The sequence below is a fragment of the Pterocles gutturalis genome, unplaced genomic scaffold (genome assembly GCF_000699245.1).
Source record: "Pterocles gutturalis isolate BGI_N339 unplaced genomic scaffold, ASM69924v1 scaffold28438, whole genome shotgun sequence".
Lineage (NCBI taxonomy): Eukaryota > Metazoa > Chordata > Aves > Pterocliformes > Pteroclidae > Pterocles > Pterocles gutturalis.
In genome coordinates this window covers 24,418-51,128 of record NW_010121456.1, presented here as the reverse complement: position 1 = coordinate 51,128, position 26,711 = coordinate 24,418, and the positions used below count along the sequence as shown (strand labels likewise).

The 26,711-nt window shown below is 44.5% G+C and overlaps 1 protein-coding gene across 1 annotated transcript; it reads left to right on the top strand.

The window, feature by feature from the left end:
• Window positions 1-613: 613 nt before the first annotated feature.
• Window positions 614-19,721, top strand: TSPAN7 (tetraspanin 7). The gene is made up of 8 exons (XM_010077257.1): window positions 614-619; window positions 1,380-1,589; window positions 3,526-3,600; window positions 5,073-5,168; window positions 6,872-7,027; window positions 10,645-10,728; window positions 18,224-18,296; window positions 18,605-19,721. The coding sequence occupies exons 1-7, from the start codon at window positions 614-616 to the stop codon at window positions 18,290-18,292; spliced, it is 696 nt and encodes a 231-aa protein (XP_010075559.1). The 3' UTR covers window positions 18,293-18,296; window positions 18,605-19,721.
• Window positions 19,722-26,711: the final 6,990 nt, after the last annotated feature.

Genomic DNA, 26,711 nt, shown 5'->3' with positions numbered 1-26,711 from the left:
CCTCCTCCTGGTATTATCCTTAGGTGGCTTTGATTATTCAGCAGCTCTGCCGAATGCAGTTCCCTCTCTGGAGAGGGAGAAGTGCTGCACCAGAGCAGCACTGGCTGCCGCAGATACAGGTCGAGCAGAGGACAGGCTCCTTTGCCTTCTAGGGCTGAGCAGCAGGGCGGTGATGGAGGTGCACCCTGCATAGTCCTTTTAGAGCCAGCCTAGGTAAAAAAAAGCCCAAAAGCTGCTTTCCTTTTTTCCTTCAAGATGGCTTTCCCTGAATTAATTCACATTAACCTGTAGGAAAAGTAACTGAAAGGTCTTGGAATGCAGCCTGGCTGGGACTGTTTCGGTGCAACATAACTGTGAACAAGGATGCCCTCCACAAACAACTGCAGGGAAACCCTGGTATAATAGTGTTGAATTTCAAGATTTCACAGCAGTATAAAGATGTTCACAAGAGAAAACTTGAAAAGCAAAAAGAATACTGTCAGGACATTTCTTCTGCTCCTGCCCCTCAGCAGTGGCCTGGTGGAGCTAGTAAGAAGTTTTAGGGGAATTCAGGAAGCGTTTGCAGAGCTTGGCACTCAGGACTGTCCCTTTGTGTCCCACCTATGGCCGCACCATGGTAGTGAGTTATGTGGTACAGTCTTAAAGCAGGCGTGTCAGCATCAGGTAGTGATCAGCAGATGGTGCAGGCATTATCCCTGTTGTGGCCGCTGCTCGATGTCGCTGTGTGGCACACCATGCGCTTCCCCCACATCCCTGCTGGTGCTGGGAGCCTGTGGGCCCATCTGCCCTGCGGCATGGCAGCCTCTGCTTGCATGTCTCGGGCAGGAGGCTGGGCACTCCCAGGGCCCACTAGTGTCCTCCCACCCTGTAAGAGGGGGGAAAGTTTCTGCACATCCAGGGGCTCACTTGCTGTATAGCCTGAGGAGTGAGGAAAGGCTCACTTGCCAGACTAATGCACTGCAAGGGCTGCTCATGTTCCTGAAACGTTGGCATTAAGAAGGATGGGATGTCAAGCAGTAGGTTTTTGTGGTTCAGGCAGTTTTTGTGGCAAAACTCAGGAGGTGCTTGGTGGTGGCGGTTATTGTAGGCTATTGGTAAGTGTGATGGAGTTGGCCACCTCTCTCGGTGTGTGCTGTAGGAGCAGAGAGCCTGTTCCTGCAGGTGGTGCACTCATTGGCTTTGCGGCGATTACTCCTAGATGTTTGTCCTCCAGTGGCAGTCATGACATCTCCAGATGCTGGAAATTAATTTTCTCTGTCCATCCCTCTGGAGCTAGTAAAAGTCTTGAGGTTTCCTTCTGCCAACACAACAGCACCAATGAATCTCTTCAGGATCACTGCGTGCTCGATTTGGCTGCCTGCCCTCATAGCTCCTGACAGCTTTCTCCTCTTGCTTTGCAGATCACAGGCGTTATCCTTCTTGCAGTCGGCGTCTGGGGCAAGCTCACCCTTGGCACGTACATCTCTCTCATTGCTGAGAACTCCACCAATGCCCCCTACGTGCTCATCGGGACGGGTACCACAATCATTGTCTTCGGGCTTTTTGGCTGCTTTGCAACTTGTCGTGGCAGCCCATGGATGCTGAAACTGGTAAGCATTGCCAAAGTGCCTTAAGTAAGAGGGGAAGAGGTTTTGTTGATGTTTTGGGATTCCCCCCACCCCCTGCCAAGCTTCACCAGATATTTTTTTGGCACATTAGCTAGATTTTATTGATCTTAATGTTCAACATGTGTTTCTTTTGGACAAAGAAGGGGAAGAAAATTTTTGCCAAAACCAGATGTTGACTGAGTATGAATGAATTTTGCTACCGCACAGCATACAAGCAGTGTGTGGTTGGGAGCAGGGTGAAATGCTGCTGATGATTTATTCTGTGAGTAATTCTACAATTGTTCTGGTTTTGTGTGAGGCAGATAGATACGTATAGTTACAATTTTTAAAATGTCTCAAGCATCATAAATGTGAAATTCATTTGACATATATTTTAAATGGGTGATTTTAATACTCTGATGCGAAATCTATGGAAAAACTGTTTTTCTAGGAATATTCAGGAGTAAAACCCTACATGTGTAATGATTTGAAGAGTGGAAATAGCACTTGTGATGCACTGAGAGGGTGGAAAGTGGCTTGACAGTACAATGCATCTCCTGCTACAATATGTTGTGGCTGATTTTCTGAGGAGATGGGATGATTCTTTTCCAGTTTGAATTGCATTTAAAAAAAGGATATCTTAAAGAAAGTTAATTTCCTTGATTGATGGCACAGTAGGGGAGAGGTAGCAGCTGCAGATTGGTCAGCATGTATATGCTGGTGACCCATCGGCATGTATCTGATGCTGTCATAGGCATACCGCTGCTGTTTCTTGCTGGTGATGTGCTGTCAAGGGCACGTGTAGAGCCTTGCCAGAGTTACTGCACTCCAGATGTGAAAAGGATAAAGGTGAAAGAAGATCTAAATCTGTAGGAGTTCAGGCTCTGCTAGTTGCTCTGTAAGCCATGTAACTTTATTTTAAAGGTTTGCCATTAACAGTGGCATATGCTGTTCCAAGCACATGGCTTTATTTTCATTGTAGACATAAGAAATATTTCAAAACTTTCTTTCTTTCCTAAACAGAATACAAGAGTGATTTGACAGCTGGATTAATTGAAGAAAATTGTTTTTCTGTTTCTCCCTTCACTGTTGTCTTTCCTTCCTCAACAATCTTCCATTAAAAATAAATTTCCCTCTTTCCACTAAATCCTGCTAGGACTTAAATTAAGTTTGAATGTTTCCTTTTTTAATTAAGTGTTATTTAGTAAGTGGAGAAAAAAGGTAATTTTCCCTCCAGAAGATTAAGCTCCAACTTCAGATTTTACCATCCCACTTTGCATTTTTTTCTTTACCTTCTTTATTTCTGCTTAGATGTATTTTTAATAGTTTGTGAGTGTCTACACTGAAAGTGCTGTTTTCAAGTTTTATTTAGCTCCAGATCCAAATTCTCCTCATAAAGCCAAACATAGGCCTTGGCTCAGCAAAGTATTTGAGGCATCTGTCTAGTATTATGGTGAGAATATTTCCAGTGAAGTCAGTGTTTCAGTTCATTCAATGGAGAAACTTCAGGAATCAGGCAGCAAATCCCAGTCTAGCAGTGAGACAGGTAAACACAAACCAAAATGCCTGGAGAAGCCTATTTACTTTAGCAGAGTGCCAAGCAAACATAAAGGGTCTCTTTGTACTCCCTATTGCTAGACCAAAACCTGAGTGACATGGATCCACCTCTGGCATGTGAGTGTGTTTTAATTTATGTGAGAACACTAAGAAATGTGGGACCAGAAATGTCAGAAGAGCCAGTAATTAGACAGCACATACCATTTGTGAGTTGTATAAACACATATTCAGGCAATAACCTATGTATCACCTCCAAAAGACCTTTGTTTTATTATCATCTTTAAAGGAGCGGAAAGTTAAGTTTCATGTGGTAACTGAGCAGCGTTTGTGCTGAAACAAAAGGCTGTCACATTCTGACTTCTCTTGCCTCCTTCCTTTTCAGTATGCCATGTTCTTGTCCCTGGTGTTCCTGGCTGAGCTAGTGGCTGGCATTTCAGGGTTTGTGTTTCGCCACGAGGTAGGTGGAAATGTGCTGAGTTTGCATATGGCAGTGCCTCCCTGGGCAGGAGCTGCTGAGGAGTTCTCTGAAGTGTGGAGAATGTGTAGGTCATTGAGCTCTGAGGCTCCATACGTATCTCCAGGGATGTGGCTGATGTGCAACAGTAACACGTACAACTCTTAAAAACTGACGCGATTCCAAATGAAGGGATTTAGCCAAAGCTCTTGGCCTCAGATGCCTGATAATTTACTATGGAGCTATGTTTGTGTGTCCATCATGTAAGATCTTCATTATTGTTTTATATATGCTGAGGTCTGCAAAATAGATGAAATACTTTTCTTAAACACAACTTCTTCAGCCAGGCAAGTCCTTGTTTGTATAAGGCAGAGAGCACTTCTGCATCAGACCAGACTCGATGTTTTGTAAAGCTTTTTCTTTTTTGGGGGAGGAGGGAGTGGGATGGGATTTTGTTTCTATCCTGAGCATAAGAGATCAGAAATAGAATGAAGCAGGAAACTAGGACAGGAAGAACCTTTAAAAAAGCATGATGGTCTAGATTTGTAGTAGCACTTCTGTTTTATTGACTGTAATCAAGTCTGTCTCTGGCTTTAAGTCCATGGACCTACATGCCATTAGTGCTGAATCAAGACAACCCTAGAGACCCTCCTTGTCTCTTCTCTTTGTATTAACTGGTTTTCTAGTCTCCTCCTTTGACATGAGATTTCCCTTGCTATAGGCTCTTCTGGTGTCTACCCTTGCAAGTGGTGGGTAGCTTTTAATTTGATCCTGAAATACCTTTGCATCTGCTGAGGGTTGCCATTTCATCCGGCTTAACCTGCGGCAGCCTCAGCATCAGGTTGCTGCTGCCTTTTGGGAGAGGCAGTCTCTTGTGAAGGTCACAGCCATGTTGGTTGCTCAAATCATCCGCTACCCAGCCCTTTTACCACCTAGTCAAAGTGCCTTTCCCAGTGATAAGGCTGACTTTCTCCAGCTGAGAGACCTCTTGTTCCTTACCCAAACACCTTTGGTGGTGGGGACATAGGGTGCCACCTACTCAGGGGATTCATGTCTTCTTTTGATGCCACTGGCTTCTGTCACCAAGGAGTTTGCACAAGCTTTGGCTCCCATCAGGCATCCATGAGCAGAGAGAAGCATGCAGCCTCCTTCAGACTTAGTGGTGGAACAAAGTGTTTGGGGAAAAAGCATCAAAGGATAACTTTCTTACAGGTTAAGTCATTTTCTGTTGTTTAAAATGTAGCAGCTTGCTGGGGTAGTTTTCTTTCTATGTCTGATAGACCCCACTTGAAAAATGTCATAAGTGACTCCTGACAGTTAACAGGGAGCTCTGCCACCTCTGAAAACAAACTTAAAAATGAGTGTGAAGGGCTAGTTTGGGTGCTTTGTTGGGTTTGGAAATGCATTTGCTTCCTGCTTCAGATGTTATGCTTTTTGTTGCTCACATGGGCTGTTTTTTTTCCTCACCCTGATAGATCAAGGATACTTTCCTTAGGACATACACTGAAGCAATCCAGAATTACAACAAGAACGATGAGAGGAGCCATGCAGTGGATAATGTACAGGAAAGTGTAAGTCTAAAATTGGATATTAAAAATTAATAGAGACAAAGCATACATTCAGATTTGATCAGAGAACATGAAGTGTGGATGGCTCAATCTGCAAGCTGCATATTGCAAGCAAAATTAGAGGCTGGCAAAGCTGATCTAAAGAAAAAGTATTTCAACACAAGGTGTTCTTAAGGGAATCTGTCGATAGATATGAATGTTGTAATATGAAATGTTGTAAACTTAGGCTGGATGAGACAGGATTTTATAATCTAGCATCCTGTAGTGCTGATAAACTGCAGCAGTTCTCTTCAGAAGTACAATGAGAGACTGGCAAAGGAGACCTACTGAGTTAAGGGGAGAAATGGAGTGTATTTTTTCCACAGGAAGAGGGGGTGGACAAATGTGCTGCTGAGGTGGGCAATGAAAGCTTTTCTCTGGCCATGCTGGAGGGATGGATTAGGTGCTCAGTGGAAGAGCCTTTCTGACCTGCAAGGTGCAGTGACAGGGCAATGGGACGTTGCCTCATCTTCCAGCAGGGCACAAGCAAATGCCACAGCATGGACAAAATAGTGACAGGTGCCAACCATAAGGGGCCAAGTCCACTGACTACAACAAGATAACATTCGCATTTAAATTCCCACAGGAAGCTATGCCATAGCTGTCCTCATAGCTCACAATACATTCAATACAATTTGCTTTTCATATGATTGTAACTTGCTGAGTGGCTGAAATTTTAATGCAATTATATTGATGACTCCTAGATCTTCTTTAGAAATTACAACTGTTATGTAGGGCACCCCAGCGTGTTTGAAACTGTGCCTCTAGCCTGGCTTCTGGTTAGCAGATAACTGCACTGACCTAAACTGAGTATACTCTGCTGTCAGATAGTCTTTTTTTGCCTAATGTTAACCCTTAGTTTGAATTTCTGATTCCTTGGAGTTGTCTAAACTGAATAGTTTTAAGTAACTGTCCAGTGTTTATGTCGTAGCAAAACGTGTAGCTCTGTTTTTACAGGAACTGCATTTATAAGCCCTTTTCATGCAAAGAATTCAACACATACTCCATATCTTTGAGTGAGTGTCTTCTAGCTTAGCATCTAGAGCAGAACATCCTTCCAAACCTGCCATTTTTCGGCTGGTTTCATAGACACACTTTTATGAACATATGGTCTCCTTCTATTCATGGCTCAGTGAATTTTCCTAGAAATTATTTTAGTGAGTTAGAGAGGCTTGCTTAATGTTAGAAATTTGTACTAGTTTGACCCTGTATGTGTTACATGTAATTAATTCTGTGTAATGCTTTGGGGTTTTTAAAGCTGGTTTTTTTGACTGCATCGTGAGGCTCTGTCTTAAATTTCCAAGATCATCTTTAATTGAATAAATAAATAAGAGAAGGAAACAAACAAATAATAAAAAAAAAAAGCAACAGACCTTCAACTAAAAAAGACGGCTTTATGGCTGGACTTTTGTCAAATGTTACAAGTAACTACTCTGCTCATAAAATACCTTTTTCTTAATAGGTCATCTGCTCCCAACTTCTGTAAATGAGACTCCTGATACTTTTGTGATAATTGGGGTGAGGAGTGGTATCTACTTTCTAAAACTGGAGATAATCTGACTTTATTTTGATCATGAGTTTATTAAGTGGGCAGTGATGATGCTGTGCTAGTTTTAATTCTGGCTGGTTTGTTTGTTTGTTTTAAATCTGCCTCTTATTCCTCATAGCTGAGCTGCTGTGGCATTCAGAGCTACACCAACTGGAGCACCAGCCCTTACTTCTTCAAACACGGCATCCCTACAAGCTGTTGCATGAACTCCAGTGACTGCAATACCCAGGATCTGCGCAACATGACCGTGGCTGCCACTAAAGTAAACCAGAAGGTACTAGTAACATTGTGCCAGAGGCAGTTGTTATGAAACCATCCAGTACATCAGTGGAGTATGTGGCTGCTTACAATTACATTTTGTTTCAAATGGCTAGTTGGTAACGTATTGGGCTGGAGTGATGGTAAAGATGGGCTCTGCCCCCCTCTTGCTTTCAAATTCTTTAAGCTGGCCTTTCTCAAATGATCAGGAGCAGCGACGTTTCTGACGAGGAGGGGATTTGTTCCCCTTCCTCACAGCAGAGGTTGAGGTATGGCACTGCACACAGAGGCAATGCTGGACGGGCACAGGACCGCGAGTGCCATGTGCGCTTGACTCCCCTTGAGGGTTAGGTTGGTCAGCACCTCTCTGCTTCTCTGCTCGCACCTGATGAATGCTGTGGGGTTTCTGTTGAGGATAAAGAAGTAGTTAGGTGGCAGGAAGGACAGGTTTTACTCTTGCTTGTGTTCAAACAGTAATTACAGTGCCGGAGCCTAGCTGTCACCCCATACAGAGAAAACACGGGTGATGGACCACAAGCATTGTTGTTGGCTGGTACATTTACAGTGACTCTTAAGAAGATATTTGAACATGTGCTGCTGCAAGCATAGAGCAGCCAGAGTGACCCGTCCCCTGCGGTCACCTGAAGGAGCAGGTTGGGAAAACAGAATAGGGTTGGGAAAGCAGGTTGGGAAAGCAGGAAGAAAATAAATAATTGGAGAGTAAAACCACAGAAAACACAAAGAAAGAGAGGAATAAGGAGAAGATAATGCAGCATATATAGCAGACACTGTGCTGCAGAAATACAACTCAAGTTATTGCTTTAATGTGTTAGTGCATCATCAAATCTTTCTTTCCCCCTTGAGATTCGCGAGACAGGCAATAGTTTGTTGGTAAAAAGAATGATACTGTGGCCAAATCCTAAATTGCAGCATATCTTAGTCAGACTTAAGGATTATTTTACTTTCTGTTTTTGTTTTCAGAGTTGAATTTTTGAAATAGGCTAAAGTCCCTAACAGGGGAAATACAGAAATGCCTTTCTGTCTTCTGTTTTTTTCTTTTTTACCTCAGTCACCTGTGAATCAGGAAGTTGGACTGGTGGCTGAGCACAGCCCGAAACATCTTTCTTTGAAAACCATTCAAGTGGACAACATTTTCTAGCATGTATTTAAAACAAGATACTAGAGGATTATTTTCCACTAAGCCTTTCTTTTTCTGTAATACTTTAATGTGAGCCACTTGTTGCAAACACGTGTGGAACATCAGTGACGTCCATCTGTTATGGAACTCCAAATCACCACCACCAAAGCAATCTTGCTGGGTTGCATGAGTATGATGGATGAGCCACTCCATTCAGTTGCACTTTGTGAACTTGGAGTAACTTTCTGGTTTTGTGGAAGTGGAAAGAAGGTGAGAGGCGGGATGGGGCGGATCTAGGGGATGTGCAGTATGGCCAACATCCCCTGCAAGCAGAGTGCCTCCTGGGCAGCCCATCCTGAGCCGCTGCTTCTGCACCCTCCCAGCAGGAAAGCTTTCTGGTATGACTCTTACTGTAGCAACAGGTCTCTGTCTGTTTCTTCATCTCAGATGGGACTGATACATAACTTAAAGAGCTGTCAGTAGGATTAGCTAATTAATGTTCATATAGTGTTTTTAATCTTCAGAGCTCATTACCACCAAATCTCAAGAACTACTTCTCTCTAAAATCTTAATAAAGGAACAGATGCATGGAGTGATCGGATACTTGCTAAATTGTCGCTTCTGTCCTCTGAATCAGCACCTAGATGTGTGCACACAGTGCTTCACATACTTCTGTATTGTAAATGCAACTCTTGGGTTCTTCTTGCACTCTCATTCCATGCACAGCAAGGACTGAGCAATTAAGCCATATTTATGCAATGCACTTCAGAAAACAGATGATTGTGATTTGTGAAAAAAAAACAGTCTTCAAATAAGGAGAGTGATCAAAATTATCTCCCTTTCATGTTTTTTTTGTTTCCCTCAAATTACCATTGCTATTAGATGTTGCATCTCTTGAAGGCTGTTGAAGAGAACAGATATAAGGAGAGCTGGGAGAACATTAAGCCATGTCAGACAGAATGAATGCACTGCTAGAGAAATCTAATCTCATTTCATAGCATGTAAGACACACACAACTGTAGCTGCTTGATGTGTTAAATAAGCAAGCTTGAATCTGACATACTGTGCACTGTTGTAAAACCTAATTAAGGATTAATATGTACACTTAAACATTTCAGAACTGAATTACAGCTGTGCTGGTCCTCAGCAACTATTAGTTTACCACTTCATTACTCTCAGGATTAAAAAAAGATGTCTTCTGATATTATAAAAGAGGTTAAAGGAATTATACAATTTAGTTCATGAATGGCATGTCTCTAACAAAGGATATCATCCTTTCCTTCTAGCTGTTATTTTTTACAAGCATCTCATGCTCTGAAGTAATATAAAGAGTTCCTAAAGTGTTTGCTAAAATGGAGGGGGTATGGATGGAGGGGGAATATGGAGAGACTTCTCTCTTATGGAACAGGAGTCCAAACTGGGAAAGGGAACTCACTGTTATTTCTGTTTTTTCCAACTTCTGATCAAGTGGATAAAGTTATAACATTAAGTAAAATGCCTTGGGACTGGCTTTAAACGGAAAGTGGTGTTGGTCATTTGAGGAAGCATGGTAAAAGGGGCCAAGAGGTGGCTTTGGATTGTGTGGGCAGCTAGGTTAGTAATGAAAGAAAAAATAGATGTTGTCCTTTTTTTCTTCAAGTTTTGCGTCACTTGTTTAGATTCATTTAGACACCAAAAACCAGGAAAGATAATTTAAAGGGCTTTTTTGAGGATTAGAGCAGGAGAGGGGAGAAACTTGATGAAAATTATCATACTGAGGGGGACATCTCAAAAAAAGCCTACGCAAGAGAAGGGTGGAAGTGTATGTGAATCTTTTGGCCCCTGTGTGTGCTGTGAATTGAGGCATGAGGAAGCAAGTCAGCTGATGGAGTCAACATCTGAGCTGGAGAGAGAAAATTTGATTTGAGGAGCAGGACAGAGAATTTTATGTTCAAGAGCAAACTAACCAAGAAACTTCATACAAAACCCTCGATAACTTTGTTATATAGTTTAATGTTATATACTACTCAGTACCCTGCCTGGTATCCTTTGAGAGGCAAACACAAGCAGAATGCCTCACTGGATGCCTGAAGCATGCTTGTATTAAATAAATATCCAGAGTATTAGGAGATTTATTTGTAATTTATTCATCTTTGACACCTGTATTGTATTATGACATTACCTTATATTGCTGCTGTTTTGGTTTCAAGTCAAAGCTGTATTAATGTTTTTTAAAACAATGCAAACTGTGTCTCTTTAATAAGACGTATAAAAAAATGACTGCAACATCACATTTAGCTTTTGAAAGTACTGAAATACATGTGTTTCTGGAAAGAACTGGTTTTGCCACCACATTCCATCATTCACTCAGAATTGCTATTAAATAAAAAGGTGACACTGTTGGAAGTTACAGCAAAAATATTGTCTAGCCCAAGTCCATTTTAAATGAGAAATTTGTATGTATGCATTCATGGCAGAGAAGGTCGATACAAGGAATGATTATGTTTGTTTTCCAGGGCTGTTATGACTTGGTGACCAGTTTTATGGAGACAAATATGGGAATCATAGCTGGAGTGGCTTTTGGGATTGCATTCTCACAGGTAAGTGCATAAACGCTTCCCTTCCCCCATTTCTTTCCTCTCTCTTTTTCTTTACTGGGACTTCATGGAAGGAAGGATTATGGAAAAGGACTGAACTCAGCATGCTCATTAGTCCCGAGGTCATCTGTTCATCGATTTTCTTTTTTTCAACTTAAATGAAGTTTCTCCTTGGGAATATCAGTTACGGTTGAGCTAATGACTAGCTCAAGGAAAACAGCTTGTCCCTCCAGTGGGTCAAATGGAGGTTAACCCAATAAAACATTGGCTTAAATGGAGCATAAACAGCTAAGAAGACAAATAGCTTATCCATTATTTGGATAGGCTTCTATCTTCTAAGCAGTCTTATTTTTTCTTAGAAGAGTCTAGAATTCAACTAAGAGTGTACCTTCAGGCCTCCCCATCCTGGACCTGGAACCTGCAAGGGGCACCTGGTTTTGGTGGCCTTTTTTTTTTCCTTTTAGCAGTGAACACTAAGCAGAGATCTGCCAAAATTATATTATTAAACCAACTCCTTGCCTGCACCAAAAGGAGTTGGCATGGGAAGGACAGGAGGAGAGCTAAGAAGGTGTTTGCTGCTCCCTGATATTCAAACTCCCTTTACCTAAACAGGAGTTGGTACCTAAATGTCTGGTCAGAATCTTCTGACCAAGAAGGGCCGGGAAAACACCTGCATCTTTCAAACAAGATGCTTCTTAATGGCAAGGACTCTCCTGGAAACATGCAAAAATGAGAGAGAGGGAAACACAGGCAATGCAAAAGTGCTTGCAGAATGGTTCAGCAAAAACGCACAGTGATATGTATGGTGCCTGAACCACTTCCACCTGAGAGGCAATCTGCCTTCTCTCTGCAGAGAAAACATAGCACAACTGCAAATGTCGTATTCTAAAATGATCATGCAACTTTCATTTGCTTTCTTCACACCATATTAAAAATCTGTGTCCTCAGGCAACACTGCAAATATGAATAAATCTGTTGAATGACTTATGTTTATCCAGTGGTTGAAAAAATGAGGTGCTAGGAAAAACTATTTGACTTCTTAAAACTCACTCAGTTTGCAAGCTGTAGGTATACTCTGTGCTGCACTGGAAACAAGTGATTTGCCAGTGCTGTGGCCAGTGATGGGCAAGTGAATAGTGTGGCTGCACTCCTTCCACTGCTGCCCCATATGGTCAGCCCCTGCTTGGCTGCGTGGTGGTTTAGTCACATCTCTCTGAGGTTTAATTTGCTCAGCAGTTACAGTGGCCTCCAGGTTCTTCAGAGTAACTGTCCCCAAGCTATGTGAAAAATGGCCACAATGTCCTCTTGGTCAACGTATGCAGGACCCAAGGGAGCCCTAAAACTGTTTGGGCTCAGACAAGCTGACAGCCCTGCCTTCGGCATATCTGGACTCCTGATGCCTTCTAGCCTAGGTGTTAAGATGTGAGAAGCCCAAGATTTGGCCTGTCAGCCTGCTTCATTGGGGTGTCAATGTTGGTTCATCATACCTCCAGCCACCCCGAGCATGTACCTGGATGTCAGGTCTTTGGGATCCAGAAGCAGTGAAACTGCCAGTCTGGAGCTGTTGGTGCATGGAGCAGGGGGAGGTATTTTGTTTGGGTTTTTTTTTTAATAGGCTGTTCTAGTTCTTGTTGAATGGTCGCGGTTGTCTTGATACTCTTCTCCAACCTTGATTATGACTTGATTACTGCTGTAGGACTCTGAGCTCTTACTTCAATTTGGTTTCTAGACAGCTGAAAGGCTATAAAGCATCTTTTAAAATGCTTCATGTAAAGCTATCCAAAAGAAAAATGGGATGAGGCGAATTTTACAATTTACATGCTGCTGGGGCAAATGCCTCAGCCAGGACCAATGCTACCAGAAAGCCTTTAATCAGTGTATCATACGTATGATAGGCAAAGCATCATCTTATCTTGCCTGAAAGTTTGCAGCTGGGAGGGAGACTCTAGGAAGAGTGCAGCTGGAATTGTTAGTATTTTGGCACGTGCCAGGACGTTTACTCTAGGTCATCAGTTGTTTGTGAGCTCAACACAGGCAGGCGGACAGGCAGTGTGGGCAGAGCATGTTCCCTGCAACGGGAGCCCTTTGGCGGCAGGCGAGATTAGCGTGACAGGATGCAGGCAGCATGGCAGGGTGGGGGGAAGACACTTTGCCGCTGCGGCTCTGAGTGAAAACTGAAATATGTTTTGATGTGGCACTGGCAGCCTGCGCTGCCTGATGGCAGCGTGCACCCTGCTGCCAGCTGAGCATGCCGCTCCCCTCCATAAGCGCAAGGCTGTGGCACTCGGAGCAGATATCCAGCTGCTTGGGGTGTTTGTGCATGTGTAAAAAGGAGAAGAGAGGGGCTGCAGGGGAGAAAAATGCATCTCTCCTGGGGTGTGAAGGATAGAAGGCAGTTAGTTGTCATTTACTGCCTAATTTGTTTTGCTGGACCTAATTAGGGATGGTGTTTACAAATTGATTTCAGGTTAACTGTGGCTGGCAGTAATGCCAGGCAGTGCTCCAGCTATAGGCGAGGTTTCACTGTTCCTACTGAGAATGGGTTTAATCTAAATAAAAGACAAATTAGATCATATTGCTCTTCTACAGTAAAGCATGCTCAAGGGCCTCTCCTTCACATGATTTGTTAGGTGTTGACTAGCATGGGGAATGTGCTGATTCCCAGAGACAGGGAAAGTTGGTGTAATGGCATTGCACACCTTACAGGCCTGGCACAGGCCTCCCAATCAGAGTCAGAGTTTTAAAAAAACTGCTATGTTGCTGACATTGTCTGCACTGCTCCTCGGGTTTGAAATAATAATGATAAAATAAAATTTGGTTGTTTTTGGAATCAGATGCCGATGCTGACTTCCAGCTGGAATAATTCAGTTTAGCAGGTGCTCTTCAGAGCAGCAAAATGGTTGCTGTGTTATGCCCAAGAGAGAATAAAATTATACAAGCAGCGTAGATGATGAAGAGTTTTGCCTAGATCAAACTACAGCACAGGCGTTGGCTTATGGGACAAAAGAGGCAGGGTTGGCGGGGGTTTATAGATTGTGGTTGCAGCAGAGTCCCTGAGTAGGGGAGTCTCAGTGCAGTGCTAAGGCCAAATTATTCCTTTTGTACTGAAGGAGTGGAAGCCAGGTGCTCTCCACGTGGTCAAAACCAGTTCCTGAGCACTCATGGTTCCCATAATTTGCAAATATATTCCCACTCTGCAGTGCAGCATCCACCTGCCCTCTTTACTGTTAACCTTAATGTGAGTAGCTCTGCCAGACTGTGGATGCAGTTCTGGTGCAGACATCATCTACCTTGTCTGCTTCAACTCCTGTCTGAGCATAGGGAGGCTGAGACTTGTCCCTAGCGCAGGATTACTCTTGCACCAGGGTTGAGTGGGATCCATATTGAGATCCAATATGTGGCTTGAAATCTAATATAAGACTAATTTTGTTGCTTCTAAATACTAATCACTATGGATTCGGCATGGAGATGGGACCTGTGCCAGTGGCATACCATGGCACAGGAGGCTGACTCAGGTAAGCGATTTGTGACATGGAAAACTTGCTGTCTTCTAACATAGAGGCAAGGAACCTGGATGCTTGAAGATCTGCTTATTGAGAATATGGCAAGGTAAATTGTTCAACTAAACAGTTATTCCTGATGGATAAAAACATCCAGTTTTAGCTTACCTGATCCACTGATGAATTCCCAGTTAGTTCAACATACTTCTATTTATAGAAATTCTCTCAAAGAACGAGAAATGGGGAAGATACCAAGACCCAAAATAAAATGGAAATTCAAATTGCACTTCAGTTTCTCTTCTGTATAATAAGATATAATAAACAGGTCATGCAGGACAGCTTCCAGTCAAGGTTAACTCCTGCAAAACAACTATATTAAAAAACCAGTTATCATGTTTGTGATGGGAGATAAGATTGCTAGGAAGTTGCTGTGGATGGATTTCAGTGGTCAGATCTGAGATATGCATGAGATGACTGCTAGAAACCATGGAGAGATGAACAACGTGCACTGCATTCTGCTCTCTGGAATGAGCTTTGGCCGACATGATAGTATTAAGAAGACACACCTGAGGGATATGGGTTTCCCAGTGCTCTAAGCCAAATAATTTGTCAGCATTTTCAAGTTTCCTGCAGCAAGACCAGAGGTACCAAGACAAATTCTCAGTTTTCTGTGTAATAGTTCAGAGGACCAAGATAATCTTAGTAAAAAGAGAAGAAATGGGAAAAGTGAGAGAGAATACAAATGCAGAACCAAGTCTGGCACCTTAGCACCTAAAACACTGGGACTATTAAAAAAAATAGATTAATAAGTGGATAAAAGTTGAGATGGGGCGCTTGAGAGGCAATGGGAGCGAAGGGAAATGAATGCAACTTCTAGCAGCTAGTTTCTTTGCGGGGATCCTTTTATGGTGATTCCTCTGGTTTTTCAAAGGAGCTGCAGGGACCTGCTGCACAACAGAGGGATGAGGGGCTTCCTTCCATCTGAAGAGCAGAGGTTGCAAGTGATCAAGCAAATTCAGAGACCAAGCAGGGGTGGAGAGCACTCATTTGTGGCTCACAGACTGGGAGCCTCTAACCTGATCTAAATGCAGAGAACTAATGAAAGAGTACCATGAGGAAAATTCAGCAACTTAATACAGTATCACCTCTTCCTGGCTACAGGAGGGACAGTACTCTTGTGGTTAAATGTGGAAGTCGACACACCTTGGAAAAAATACATGGTTTTGTATGTGTTTGAAGTACTTCTAGGATTATATTATAGCTCTGCTATGTCCTGGTAATAGCTAGAAATGCTATGTAAAATGTGTATGCAATGGCTCAATGTGCATGCCATTATTTTTGAAATATAGGGGTTTAATATAATGGTCCTATAACCACTTAAATGCACAAACCAGCGTATGGTCAGAGACAAGAATTAAAGGGCCAAAGATCAGAAAGATACATTCATATGTAACCTGCCATTTGTCTTAAGAGTGACTTCAGTAAATCACAACATTGTCACATGCCTGCAAATGCTACAAAGCTTAGACACACTGCTTAAGAGAGTTGCACCCTGGGTAGGACAGAAGAATCCATACTTAAAGGTAGCTGGGGGTGTCTGCTAAAGCTGAAAGGGGAAAGAAAAGCCCATGGCTTCGTATTTGTACGGGCTGCAGCATCTTTCCCCTTGTAAACCTGATATAAGCAGAAGATTGTGGCCAGAAAAAATGATGGCCATAATCTGGGTGCTCATGAGGGGAAATAATAGGTACTTTGTGGCACAAGTATTAAAAAACAAAAACACCCCTCCCCCCCCAAAAAAAAAAAAAACCCAAACTTGAATGTACATATGTTGTTGGCCTGTGTAGGATGGAAGAACTGATTTGGGTTTGAGGTGGAATTTGCTCAGTGAAAATAAATAGGCTGAAATATGCTGTGAAGTTCATCTTAATGAAAAATGCAGTAAGTCGGAGAAGTAACCTCTGAGACCAGCTGAGGAAGGTGAGAGAAGGCTGAAAGGTACCACAAACACAGAAAAGGGATAGCGAAGCAGGTGGGACAGGGCTACCCAGAGGCACTTACTCTGTTCTGCCTGTCAGAGCACAGAGAGATACATACCAGGGATGCACTGTGGGAAATCTCATTCTCCAAAACTGAACTTAGCTAAAGAAATATCACACGAGTAAGCAGTGGGAGTGTTAGACTCTCTACTAAACCCACAGAATGTGATGGGCTTTGGGAAGCAACACTTCCCAAATGGCCAAATTGATAAAATCATCCTCCTGGTTACTGAAATATTTGAGCATGGAAATCCAAAGCCCAGCCAGAATATGCTGGCATCCTCATTGTCACTGGTCCATGGACTCCTGGGTGAGCACGTGAGCACTCCAGCTACCACATAAGTTTTCTGCTGGAACATGCATGTAGAGACATTTAGTAGAAAAGGCAACCAGATGGCTAAAACTTCTTCCTGGTATCAAATGAGATTTTCAAAAGCTGGGGACGGTTTTCAGCACCCACATCTCTTTTGGCAAATGTGAAGATACAGCCCCAAAACCATAGTAGCTTAGGTTTTTATTGGATGTTGGTCAGGAGGTGTTATCTGTGCTGCACGTCTAGTTATAACGAAGGCAGTGCCATCCATGATTTTTTGTGCCAAAATTGGGGGTTGCATGTGGGATACAGTGAGGATTCACACTGCTTTTAAAGATGACTCCAAGTCCTTTTGAGATGCTCAGAGCAGTCCTGGTGGACACTGAAACAGGAGAGGGAGCGGTAGCAGCAAATTTCTGGCAAATGAAGCATGTCCTGACCAGAAATGTGACATCTTAGGGGCAGAAAACAGTTTATCTGGATTTGAGATGCCCTGGCTTGGTCTTGCTCTGGGCTGATGCCAGCACAAATCAAGCAATTCGCTGGTAGAGAAGCTGTATATTTTGATGATGATCGCATTAACAGGGAGCACTGACAGTCTAGGGGAAGGGACACGCAGTCCCCAGCATGCAATAGAAGAAGGAGCCAGCTTGGACAAGCAGCCAGCCAGGCATTATCTGCACACGCTCTGCAGGTTCTGAGGGAGCTCTGCTGCTTCCAAAAGGTTGTGATCCCCCTTCTTTAAGCACTGCTCCCTTCCGATGTGCTCTGTCCACAGCAGAAAGGAGATGGGCAGAGGAGGTGTCCCGCGGGCACGGGCGAGCCAGCCGGGGCAGCTGTGACAGTCCAGGGAAGGCTGGTCGGTCTGCAGAGAGCCCTCTCACCTCACCCCCATAGCCAGGGATGAGCTGTAACAATCTGGATATGCTCATGAGTTAATTAATTGACCAATCCAAATGAGAAAAGCAAGGTTGAATTATTTATAGTATATTAATGCTGCTGGCATATGCAGGAAACGCTAACAAACTGCAATAGGCAAAACGTTGAAATGACTGAGTGCTTATTGACGAGTGGAAACCAGGGATCTGTTTTCAATAATCTGAGTGACAGCCAAGGGAATAGTGAAAGACTGTTTTAAAATTTATTTCCAGATTTATAACACTCATTTCTCTGGTGCTGCATCATTTGTAAAGAAAGCATAACCCCTCTGGGGCATTAGGAAGCTTTTCCCAGCACACTGTTAACAGAGCAAAGGGGGCTGCTGGCTCTCGGTCGTGGTGGGTGGTGATGAGGGACCCAGGTAGAACTTGCAAGTGAAACACAGCCGGTAGCGTGCTGATACCCCTGCCAGTTACCCATCCACATCTGACTTGGCCAGACAATGACAACGGTATTGAAAAGCAGCAAAAAGACTTGCTGTCTATCAAATAAATACACTCTGATAACAATAAAGAGGAAGATCCAGCAAAGAAGGACGGGAGATTTTAATGCTATTTTCCTGATTAGAGCTACCGTTAAAATAGGGCATGAATTCTGTAGTGCATAAGTAACTCCGGAACATGAAATCTTTGCTTACTGTGGCCTCTCCTTTGCTCTGCATTCATTTAACTTAACTTCTATTCTACTTCTATTCTTGTCTGGAATAGTTGATCGGGATGCTGCTGGCATGCTGTCTGTCACGGTTTATTACCGCTAACCAGTACGAGATGGTGTAACAAGGTGAGCTTTCCCTGCTTTCCATGTGGTATGCTAAATATGTCCCGGTACATTGTCGTGGTTGTGCTGCTTCTGCTGAAGATAGTGGGCAAATTTTAGATGCTCAGCATGTTCATCAAAAATTCTTGAGTCTTCCCACGGGATTCTTTGCTTTGGGATTTTCATCCCAATGTTCTGTCTGGTGGGAAAAAAGGGAGGAAATGTACTATATAGTATTCTTCTTGAAAAGAGAGGGCTAAATACCTGCCATGAACACTGTTAGCAATCAAGGCAACGCACTTCTCTTTTTTTTTATCCCATCTGCTCTCTAGTCTTTCAGAAGTGCGAAGTCCAGAGCCTGTCTGAAGATCAGGAGCAGCAGAATCGTGGAAAGACTGAAATGAATGTTATAGCACACACTGTCTCTCGCACGCACGCACGCACACACACCCACACCCCCACAAGCAAGCACGTGCGCGCGCACTCTCACACCCCACCTCCCGAACTCTGTCTCACGCGTAGTGTACCATTCTGTGAAGTACCGCGGTGCCACCAAGAACAGTCGAGCCCCCTCAGCCTCTGGACCCAGACCCCATCCCCGCGGCTCGGCGTAGGATGGCACAGTATGTATGTTCTTGGTCACACAGTAGTTGCATCGTAAGTTGACAAAGGTAATCCATTAACAGCATTGATCGGGCTGTGTATGTAGTGACTGGAGGGCATAACTAGCCTTTCACCATGGTTAATAAGTGTTGCACACGTTCATATAAACCGGTATATGAAATATATATTCTTTTGGTTTTATCTTAATTTCGTGTTTTGTTTATTGCTTTACTAAGGTTTTCATCCTTTCCCCCTTCCCTGTGCCTGCCCCCTTCTCCAAAAATAAAGGAATCAGTAAGATAACATAAAGATACTTGAAAACGATGTTAAAATGTTGTGTTTGAAGGGAACTGTTATTCCTGATGTTCTTCTACATCTTTAATTCTTACTCAGTGTTGTATGCCTAGTGCGTATCCCAGTAGGCTTTGTCTAGTGCATTTTGCCTCTGAACCTGATCCTGTGTAATACTGTTATTAAGCTGTGTTGTTGCTTACTGTGAAGGCAGGAATTTTGCTTCCTTTATTTTTATTAGGTAGTTATGAACTAATTGAACTGTGCTGTACTGCGGCCTTCATACTTTTTTCCTGTTCTTTCCTTTTCTTTCTTTTTGCATCGAGGTTGCAGCCACCAAATACATTGTTGAATGAAACTGAAATAAAAACACACACACAAAATCACAAAAAAAACAAGCATATGAAATATTTTTGGGGGAAAGCAAAAGTTTAAAATCTTTTTAAAAAAATAGGACTTTTTTAATAATGCCTCTGTCTAGCATGCCAATGAGAATGCATTGATATTGTGAGTATTTGTGATATACGTATTAATAAATGGAACCATTACAGATTTCTAGCCGCTTCCTTTTAATTTTTTAGTCATAACAAAACTCTTTCAAGGGGGCAACTGAACGTGAAACGCAAGTGCACAGCTTGGAGTAACATATCTTTATGCATATTTTAACAACAAACTTGCCTGTGAGAGAAAAATGTTACTACCCTGGGAAAAAAGAGAAAGAGCTGGCATTGTTTCAAAACTCCTAGAAAAACCTTCCACAGCTGGTTTTTCCACGTGCCAAATGCATACCTTCTGCTTTGCAATTTTTCTTCTTGTGACTGATTACGATCTGCAGTGTTTAATTATCCCCTCCTTCACACTGCCTGTGATTTTGGCATTAAGCATTTCTCTCTGATTTTGGCAATGGTGAGAAGAGGGATTTGGGTTTGAGGGGGGTGGGTACTATCCATCTTTGCTGTGTTCGTGGAAAGGCAGGTGGTTATCTCCTTCTCATTTGAATACATGAAGTGTTGAAGATCTGATGGAAAGACCATGAAAGTTTAAACCTGGAAGTTTTGTACTGAGCCCTTACGTTGGCAACGTGGACAGAGAAGAAGGCTTGAGGAGGGAAGCCCCTGCAGCCTTCTGTCTGTGGAGGAGCTGCACAGCGCCTGTGTCCACACAACCCGTACAGCTGCCAGAGTCCCAGCCCATCCTCTGTCTGTCTGTCCATCTGTCAGTGCCACCCACCCAGTTACTGCAACCCTCTGCCTGGGGGTGGCTGCCCTGAGTGGTGCCTCCAGCATCAGCTCCCGATGGACCCTGGAGTGGTGCTGGCGTTGTCAGTGCACTCTCACCCACAGCTGTGAAAGGACTTGCAGCCACACAGGCAAAAACCTGTCAGCATATGCCGAGGCAGCATGTCTTAAAAACCCCGGTGGCATCTTTGGGTTTATTCAGAGAGAACTTCCAGATCAGGGGAGAGAAACAGAGATTTGTAAATAAGAGAAGAGGAAGCTGGTCCACAAATTTAAAACTGCCTTCAGTAAAGCAGTGCTGTGAGGGAGCAGGCAATCTTTAAATGTGGAGAATGACAATACAGGTCCTGCATATGTGCTGGGCAGTTTGCGTCTGTTTTGCTGGGGACAAAGCTACATGGCGCAGGTCTGCAGCACTCACATTTGCAGTCCCTTCTGAGGGCTTAGAAACAGTTGCAGCCGCTTGCTCGGTTGCTGAGGCTACACAACTCCGGAGCGATGCCCTTCTCCCACAGGCAGTGGAAGCTTGCGGGGGGATGCTGGCCACCCCGGTTTCATTCCTCTATTCATCCCCAGGCAGGGATCTGCCCTATGGAGGGGAGGGAGTCAGGGGACACTGCCGCCTCCTTCCTCAGGAGCCACCAAAAACCTTCCAGAGTGGAAAAGCACCAGCTTTTCCCTTGGCTTTTTTTTTTTTTTTTTTTTTTTTCTCTGAAAGAAAGAGTTGTTTGTGCCAAGAACTGTTTCTTTTGAAGATGCTAATGTTGGGTGACAGGTCAGCAGGCCCCCAAACTGCTCCAGCTTGCCCGTCCCCATTCAGTAAACCATGTGCTCAGCTTTAAGGCACAAGCATTGGATTAAGTCCATTCAGCAAAGCCCTTCAGTGTGTGCTCGATTGTTTCCCTCAGCCCAGCAGCTCTCCTGCTTGTATGGGATAGGTGTGTTAATTGGGCTCTGGTGAAGGACCCACCAAGGGCTTCCCCCAGCAAAATAGCTTGGGCTGGGGCCACGCAGGGCTGCACTAGCTGATACCGTGGCATTCCCTGCTGTGGGCGCAGCATCCTCCTGCTTCCGTTCCTCTCTCCTGGAACGAGAAGCAAGGCGGTGGAAAGGAAAAAAAGCCAGAGTTGCTGAGAATGGGTCAAAGCCAGCTAGGCACGGATGTGCAGGATTTTCCCTCCAGAGGTGAAGCTGCCATGGGGTACCAGGGGGACTTTGCCTTGGGGGCTGAACCGAATCAGCAGCAGAGGGGGCCGGTTCCTTCTGCTGTGCTGAGCTGGCTCTGGCTGCCTGATCCCTCCCCGAGCAAATGGCACTCACTGCAATCACCAGACCTGAGCTGGGCAAAAGAAGTGTGGGCAGGTTTGGAAGTCAAAGCAGGTGATGGGGTTACTGGATGAGTCCCAGGAGGGGTGGGAGGAACGGGGCATGGGTGGGGAGGCAAGAAGAGTGCGAGACAGAGTGGGACTGTGGGAGGAGGAAGAAGGGGTGTTGAGACCACCTCATATTGGTCCTGCTGAGCTGCTGGCTTGGTTTGGCTGCAAGGTGGACCAGCAGCTTTAGCCGCACGTGCATCGCATCCTGAGCTGCCTCCCAGGGCTTGCTTCTGCTGAGGAGGACAGCCCCTAGCACTGTCAAGAGGATCATATGTTGCTGTGAAGGCGATTTTTCACAGTGGCATCAAACTGCGGCCCTGAAAGCAGGCGGCCATGCTGGAGGGCCATGCTGGCTGCCGCCATCCTTGGGCGAGCATCGCTGCAGGAGACTGCTGTTGCAGGGCTGATTACGGAACTTCAGCCTGTTGCTCTTTGCAGGACACAATGGAGGGGCTAAAATGATTTTGTCTTCTGTGGCTCTTCCCCTTGACTTTCGTGGCTTGTTACTGTTTAAGATAATTTCAGGATTAGCAAAGTAATTTGCTGTCAGCCAAGGCCCATGCATAAAATACCTGGCATCCCACTGCAGGGGCAGGATTGATCGGGATGCCAGACTTCTACCAGAGCTGAGTTAGGGCTGCTTCACTATGAATCTGTATAATACAAATAGAAATCTTCATGATTCAACATGCAGATAACACTTCTGCTTTTTTGTAAGTAAAAGTGTTTTGCCCCCCAAACGTGTAAAATCTTGTCAACTTTCTGCAAGCTGCTTTTACCAGGTGGACCTGATTTTGAAGAAAAAAGCTGTTGCTTTTGCCTTTTGCTTGTCATTGCGCCAGTTCCTGTTGCAGACAGGAAACTTTTATTCAAAGGACAATTAATTTTTGTGCAGCGTGACTGGAGATACTCGGTGCATGCAAGCTCATTAAAAGCAAGCCGTGCTGAGGCAGCAGCTCCTCAGGCTCTGGGGTCTCTTCTGCTCCGTGGTAACTGCAGCGTGGCTATTTTTGGTCTCTGCTGAGCTATCTATAGGTGACACTGAGTACTTTTTTTAGATTGTGGTCCTTCCATGTAATCAATAACTGGGGTGTGTATGTATGCACACACACATACATATAACATCCCCGGTGTGCTATACAACAGTGTAACTCCTATATGCCCAGTGCAACTACTAGATCACCAGAATGGTATTTTTTATTCACCATATTCATGTAACACAGCATCTTGGCCAAGACTTTCAGAAGCAGTAGATTTTGGGCAACCCCCTGGAGGTCTTTCCAAAATGTTCTGTCTTTCAGAAAGTGCCAAGTGACCTACCTTTTGGGAATCCAGCCCTTTCAAAACCTCTCAGGGCACTCAAGTGAAAAGTCATTTCTGAAAGCCCTGTCTGTCCTTAAAATTGAGATTATTCATCCAACTAAAAATCATTAATTTTTTTTTTTAATTGCAGTTATTTCCAGAGTGGAAGCAAGGACAGCTTTCTGGCTTGCATGGAAGCCGTAGTTGGTATGCTTTATCTTCTTGAGTATAAAACCAGAAAACATGATATGAGAGAAGGCTGATGCCCAGTAAAACTGCTGGGGTGGGATAGGGGGAGAAAAAGAGTAAAAAATATATAAAGTTTTTTTTCAGTGAGAGGAGTTTGGAATGGGAATTATTTCAACCGATCATGTGTCTGACATGGCAGTGCAGCAATCTCCAGCTCAAGCTGAGCAGGCTCAGTGTCTCAGGCCTGTAGCAGGGGGTTCTGCGGTCCGGTCCGGAGGGGACTGTTGCCTGCCAGGACACCCCTTGTGTCCTCCTGATGGTGAGAGCAGCCTTTTGTGGGAGTCTGCAGGTGTCAGACTGCTAGAAACTACCGTGGTGTACATGCAATGAAATTCATGGCCAGTGTCAGTCCGTGGCACTACCTGAGGCTTTGCAGGGGCGGTTTGACACTGGTAGTTTCCTTCTCCCACAGGTTTACTGTGCTTCTATGGGATTTACCTTTAATGTCGTGTTTCTAAGTTACTGTCTGCTTAAAAGAACTGGTTAGTGCTTATGTATATTATTTGGTATCTTCAGCCCTGTAGTTATTTGTAATTAAAAGAAAACAAAAAATTGCCCAGAGATTTCTTCATCCTGGAGTTCAGTGTGACCCAAATGTCACATGAATGAGACCTTCTCCCAAGCACAGGAACAGGTACATTGACCCCGTGGGTTATTGCAGCATGCTACTCCATGTCCTTTCATGCAGCCCTGGTACTTGCAGGGCTGGGCACTGCCTCCTCCCTGCAGGCATGGTGGAGATCAGCCCCGCGGGGAACCAGCCCGAGCCCAGCGTGCTCCCGCTGCCGTGCCAGCACCGCTGTCCTGACAAAACCAATGCTGTGCCTTGGGGGAGTACGGAAGACAAGTCTCGACCTGCTGTGTGGAAGCATGAGGCAGCATGAAGGTATGAGACTCAGAAAACCCTAGCCAGCACCACAGCAAGCTTGAGCACTGAACTGAGCAGAGACTGGAGTAGTCCACCAGTCTTTGTAATGGTGGGGTTTCCTCCCAATGCTTATCCAGATAAGCATGGATAAAATGCTCCCTGCTTGTTTGGAAGTATGCATTTGAAGTGCTACAATGTGAAAGGGAAATCAAAAAGCCAATCAAAAACTTCTCTATGAGACCCATTCAATAAAAACATTATTGGCAATTAGCACGGGTTTTTATAAAAAAATAATTAGCCCTCTCGCCCTGAGAATTAATGAATGATTTTCATTACACCCCAAGGGGTAGTCAACCCAATAATAATCCCCTTTAGACAAATGTTGTTCTAAAACAACATTGTTTGACAATGCAGGCAGCAGGACAGTCACAAACAGGAGGCAATCCTGCTCTGGTGAGCACTGGAGCTGGTTGCTTCAAAATGAAAGGCTGTTAATAATTTATTTGCATTACTGCAGTAGACTTGACTTCCTACTCATTAAGGAAATGAAGCAAAGCATACAAAAAGACCAGTGCCTCATTTGTCCCTGGGTGCAAAGCTTAGGAAGCCAATGGAGATTCAGTAGTGCTGGCTACTACTTTTTGATGAACGTGCCTGTAGAGCTAGACAGGGTGGAACATGAGTTGGCTGCGTGGTTGTCCGGACATGGCAATTTCACTGTCTGAGAGGTGCTTGGCAGCCGAGTGGTGGAAGGTTGTGTGTCCCTACTGTCTCCCCTTCACTGCTTAACCCATTGGCACTACAGAGAATGAGCACCAGCCGACAGCATCCCTTCCCCATCACTCCTGTTTGATTGTTGGCATTGTCAGCAAGATACGGTGCAGATGCAAAAATTGCATTGACTTCTCAATTCAGTGGCTGTCCTGCTCTGACAGCCCGTCCATGGTCATCATGGCCACCTGGTTCTCCCCAGGGAGGTAAGCATGGCACAGGTAGGTGCTCCCTGTCAGAGGAAAGTTCTGGCAGAGTGAACAGATGAAACAGGGATTTCCCTTCTCCTGCCCCTGCCCTGAGAGCATCCTTCTCTCTCCCTGGGGCAGCACTCCCCTCCAACCCATGCATGCCTCTTGCTCAGCGTGGGTCTGGTGGGGATCCAGGCTACTGCTGCTGCCTGGGGGCTGCTGGCACAGCTCCCTGCAGCCAGGCTTTAAAAGCTTCCCCATTACATTTACAAACCTGAGGATTCAAGTGAAGAGCTGGGCTGCCAAAATTAGGAAGAAGTGATCCAGGATGAGCTGGGGAGCTTGGCCCTGTGGAAAGACAGTGGGTAATGGGAGGTCTAATGAAAGAGGCCAGCAGCAAATTTACATGCTGCAGATAAGATCTTCCTTGCTCACTTCTCCCTGTGCTGTCTCACACTTATTTGCTAGGGAACCCTTTCCAACCCTAATGCCTCCAGCCTCTACTCCTTTCCAGCCCTCCCTGCACTCTCCTGGGGAGCAGAGACCTTTCCCCCCCTCAGCCCGTGGAGTGGACAAGGACTGACACGAGATGGTGCTGCAGCCCCAGGGACAAGGTGTGAGCTCTGGAGGCAAGCGTGGCAGCTGGCTCAGGAGCCAAGATGAGCTTTAATAGCCAGCTCTTCCAAACGCCTCTGTGGTGGCCACGTCTCTGCTACAGCTCTGCGCCGCATGCAGCGAGATAAAACACCCAGATGAGCAGCAAATGTAGTGATTGCTTAACTCGCATTGCCGTGCTGCCTGGAGGCGATTGTGCGGTATCAGAGCACTCGCTGGATATGTCAAGGAAATACAGTCATGCCATGGAGCTAAGGCTGCAGTTGTAAGGATAGGAACAAACGGGCAGAAAATAAGGAGAAGAATATTGGACAGCGTGGAGACTGTTTGGATCAGCGCAATGAGCACAGGGCTGCATTACAGTTGTTTTAGGCAGTCCTGACTTTGGCATTTCATAGATTATGGATGCCTAATGTTGCAGCTGTAAGCTTCTTTGAACATGTTTGTTTTGATGTAATTACTTAACTTAGAAAAAAAGTACATGGGGAAAATATTTTTGTGTGGAACCATAACCATCCTCTGAGGGACCCTTAGCAGGGCTGCAATCCCTAGCTCAGCCCCCTTGCTGCTGGTCACTCCAGCTCTTTATGGGACAGTGGAGAGGGACTGCTCAGCTGCTGGCCTGCAGGCAAAGCTGCCTGGGCTGCAGAGAAGGATTAAGGGGATGCTCACGCATGCTCTGTCATTATTTTAGTATAAAGGGAAAGAACAGGTCCCTCAGTTTAATATACACTAGAGTTTTATTCACCCCTTTTTGCTGGAAGAGTTGGCAGACCTGAGGGGAAAGTTTTACAAGGGGGGGGAAAAATATTTTTTCCAATTTAGAAGTTTCCAGAAGTTCAGATAGCTGTAATTAACTTTGAAACATGAATTAGTAATCACTTAACTGCCACATTTAAAGCATTTGGGCTCAAGGATTACATTTTTTGGTAATA

Bases quoted from the DNA above. Each gene is read 5' to 3' on its own strand.
- TSPAN7 (XM_010077257.1), top strand. The intron at 3,601-5,072 runs GTAGGTGGAAAT...TCACCCTGATAG, and splicing joins GGTTTGTGTTTCGCCACGAG to ATCAAGGATACTTTCCTTAG. The intron at 10,729-18,223 runs GTAAGTGCATAA...TGTCTGGAATAG, and splicing joins TTGGGATTGCATTCTCACAG to TTGATCGGGATGCTGCTGGC.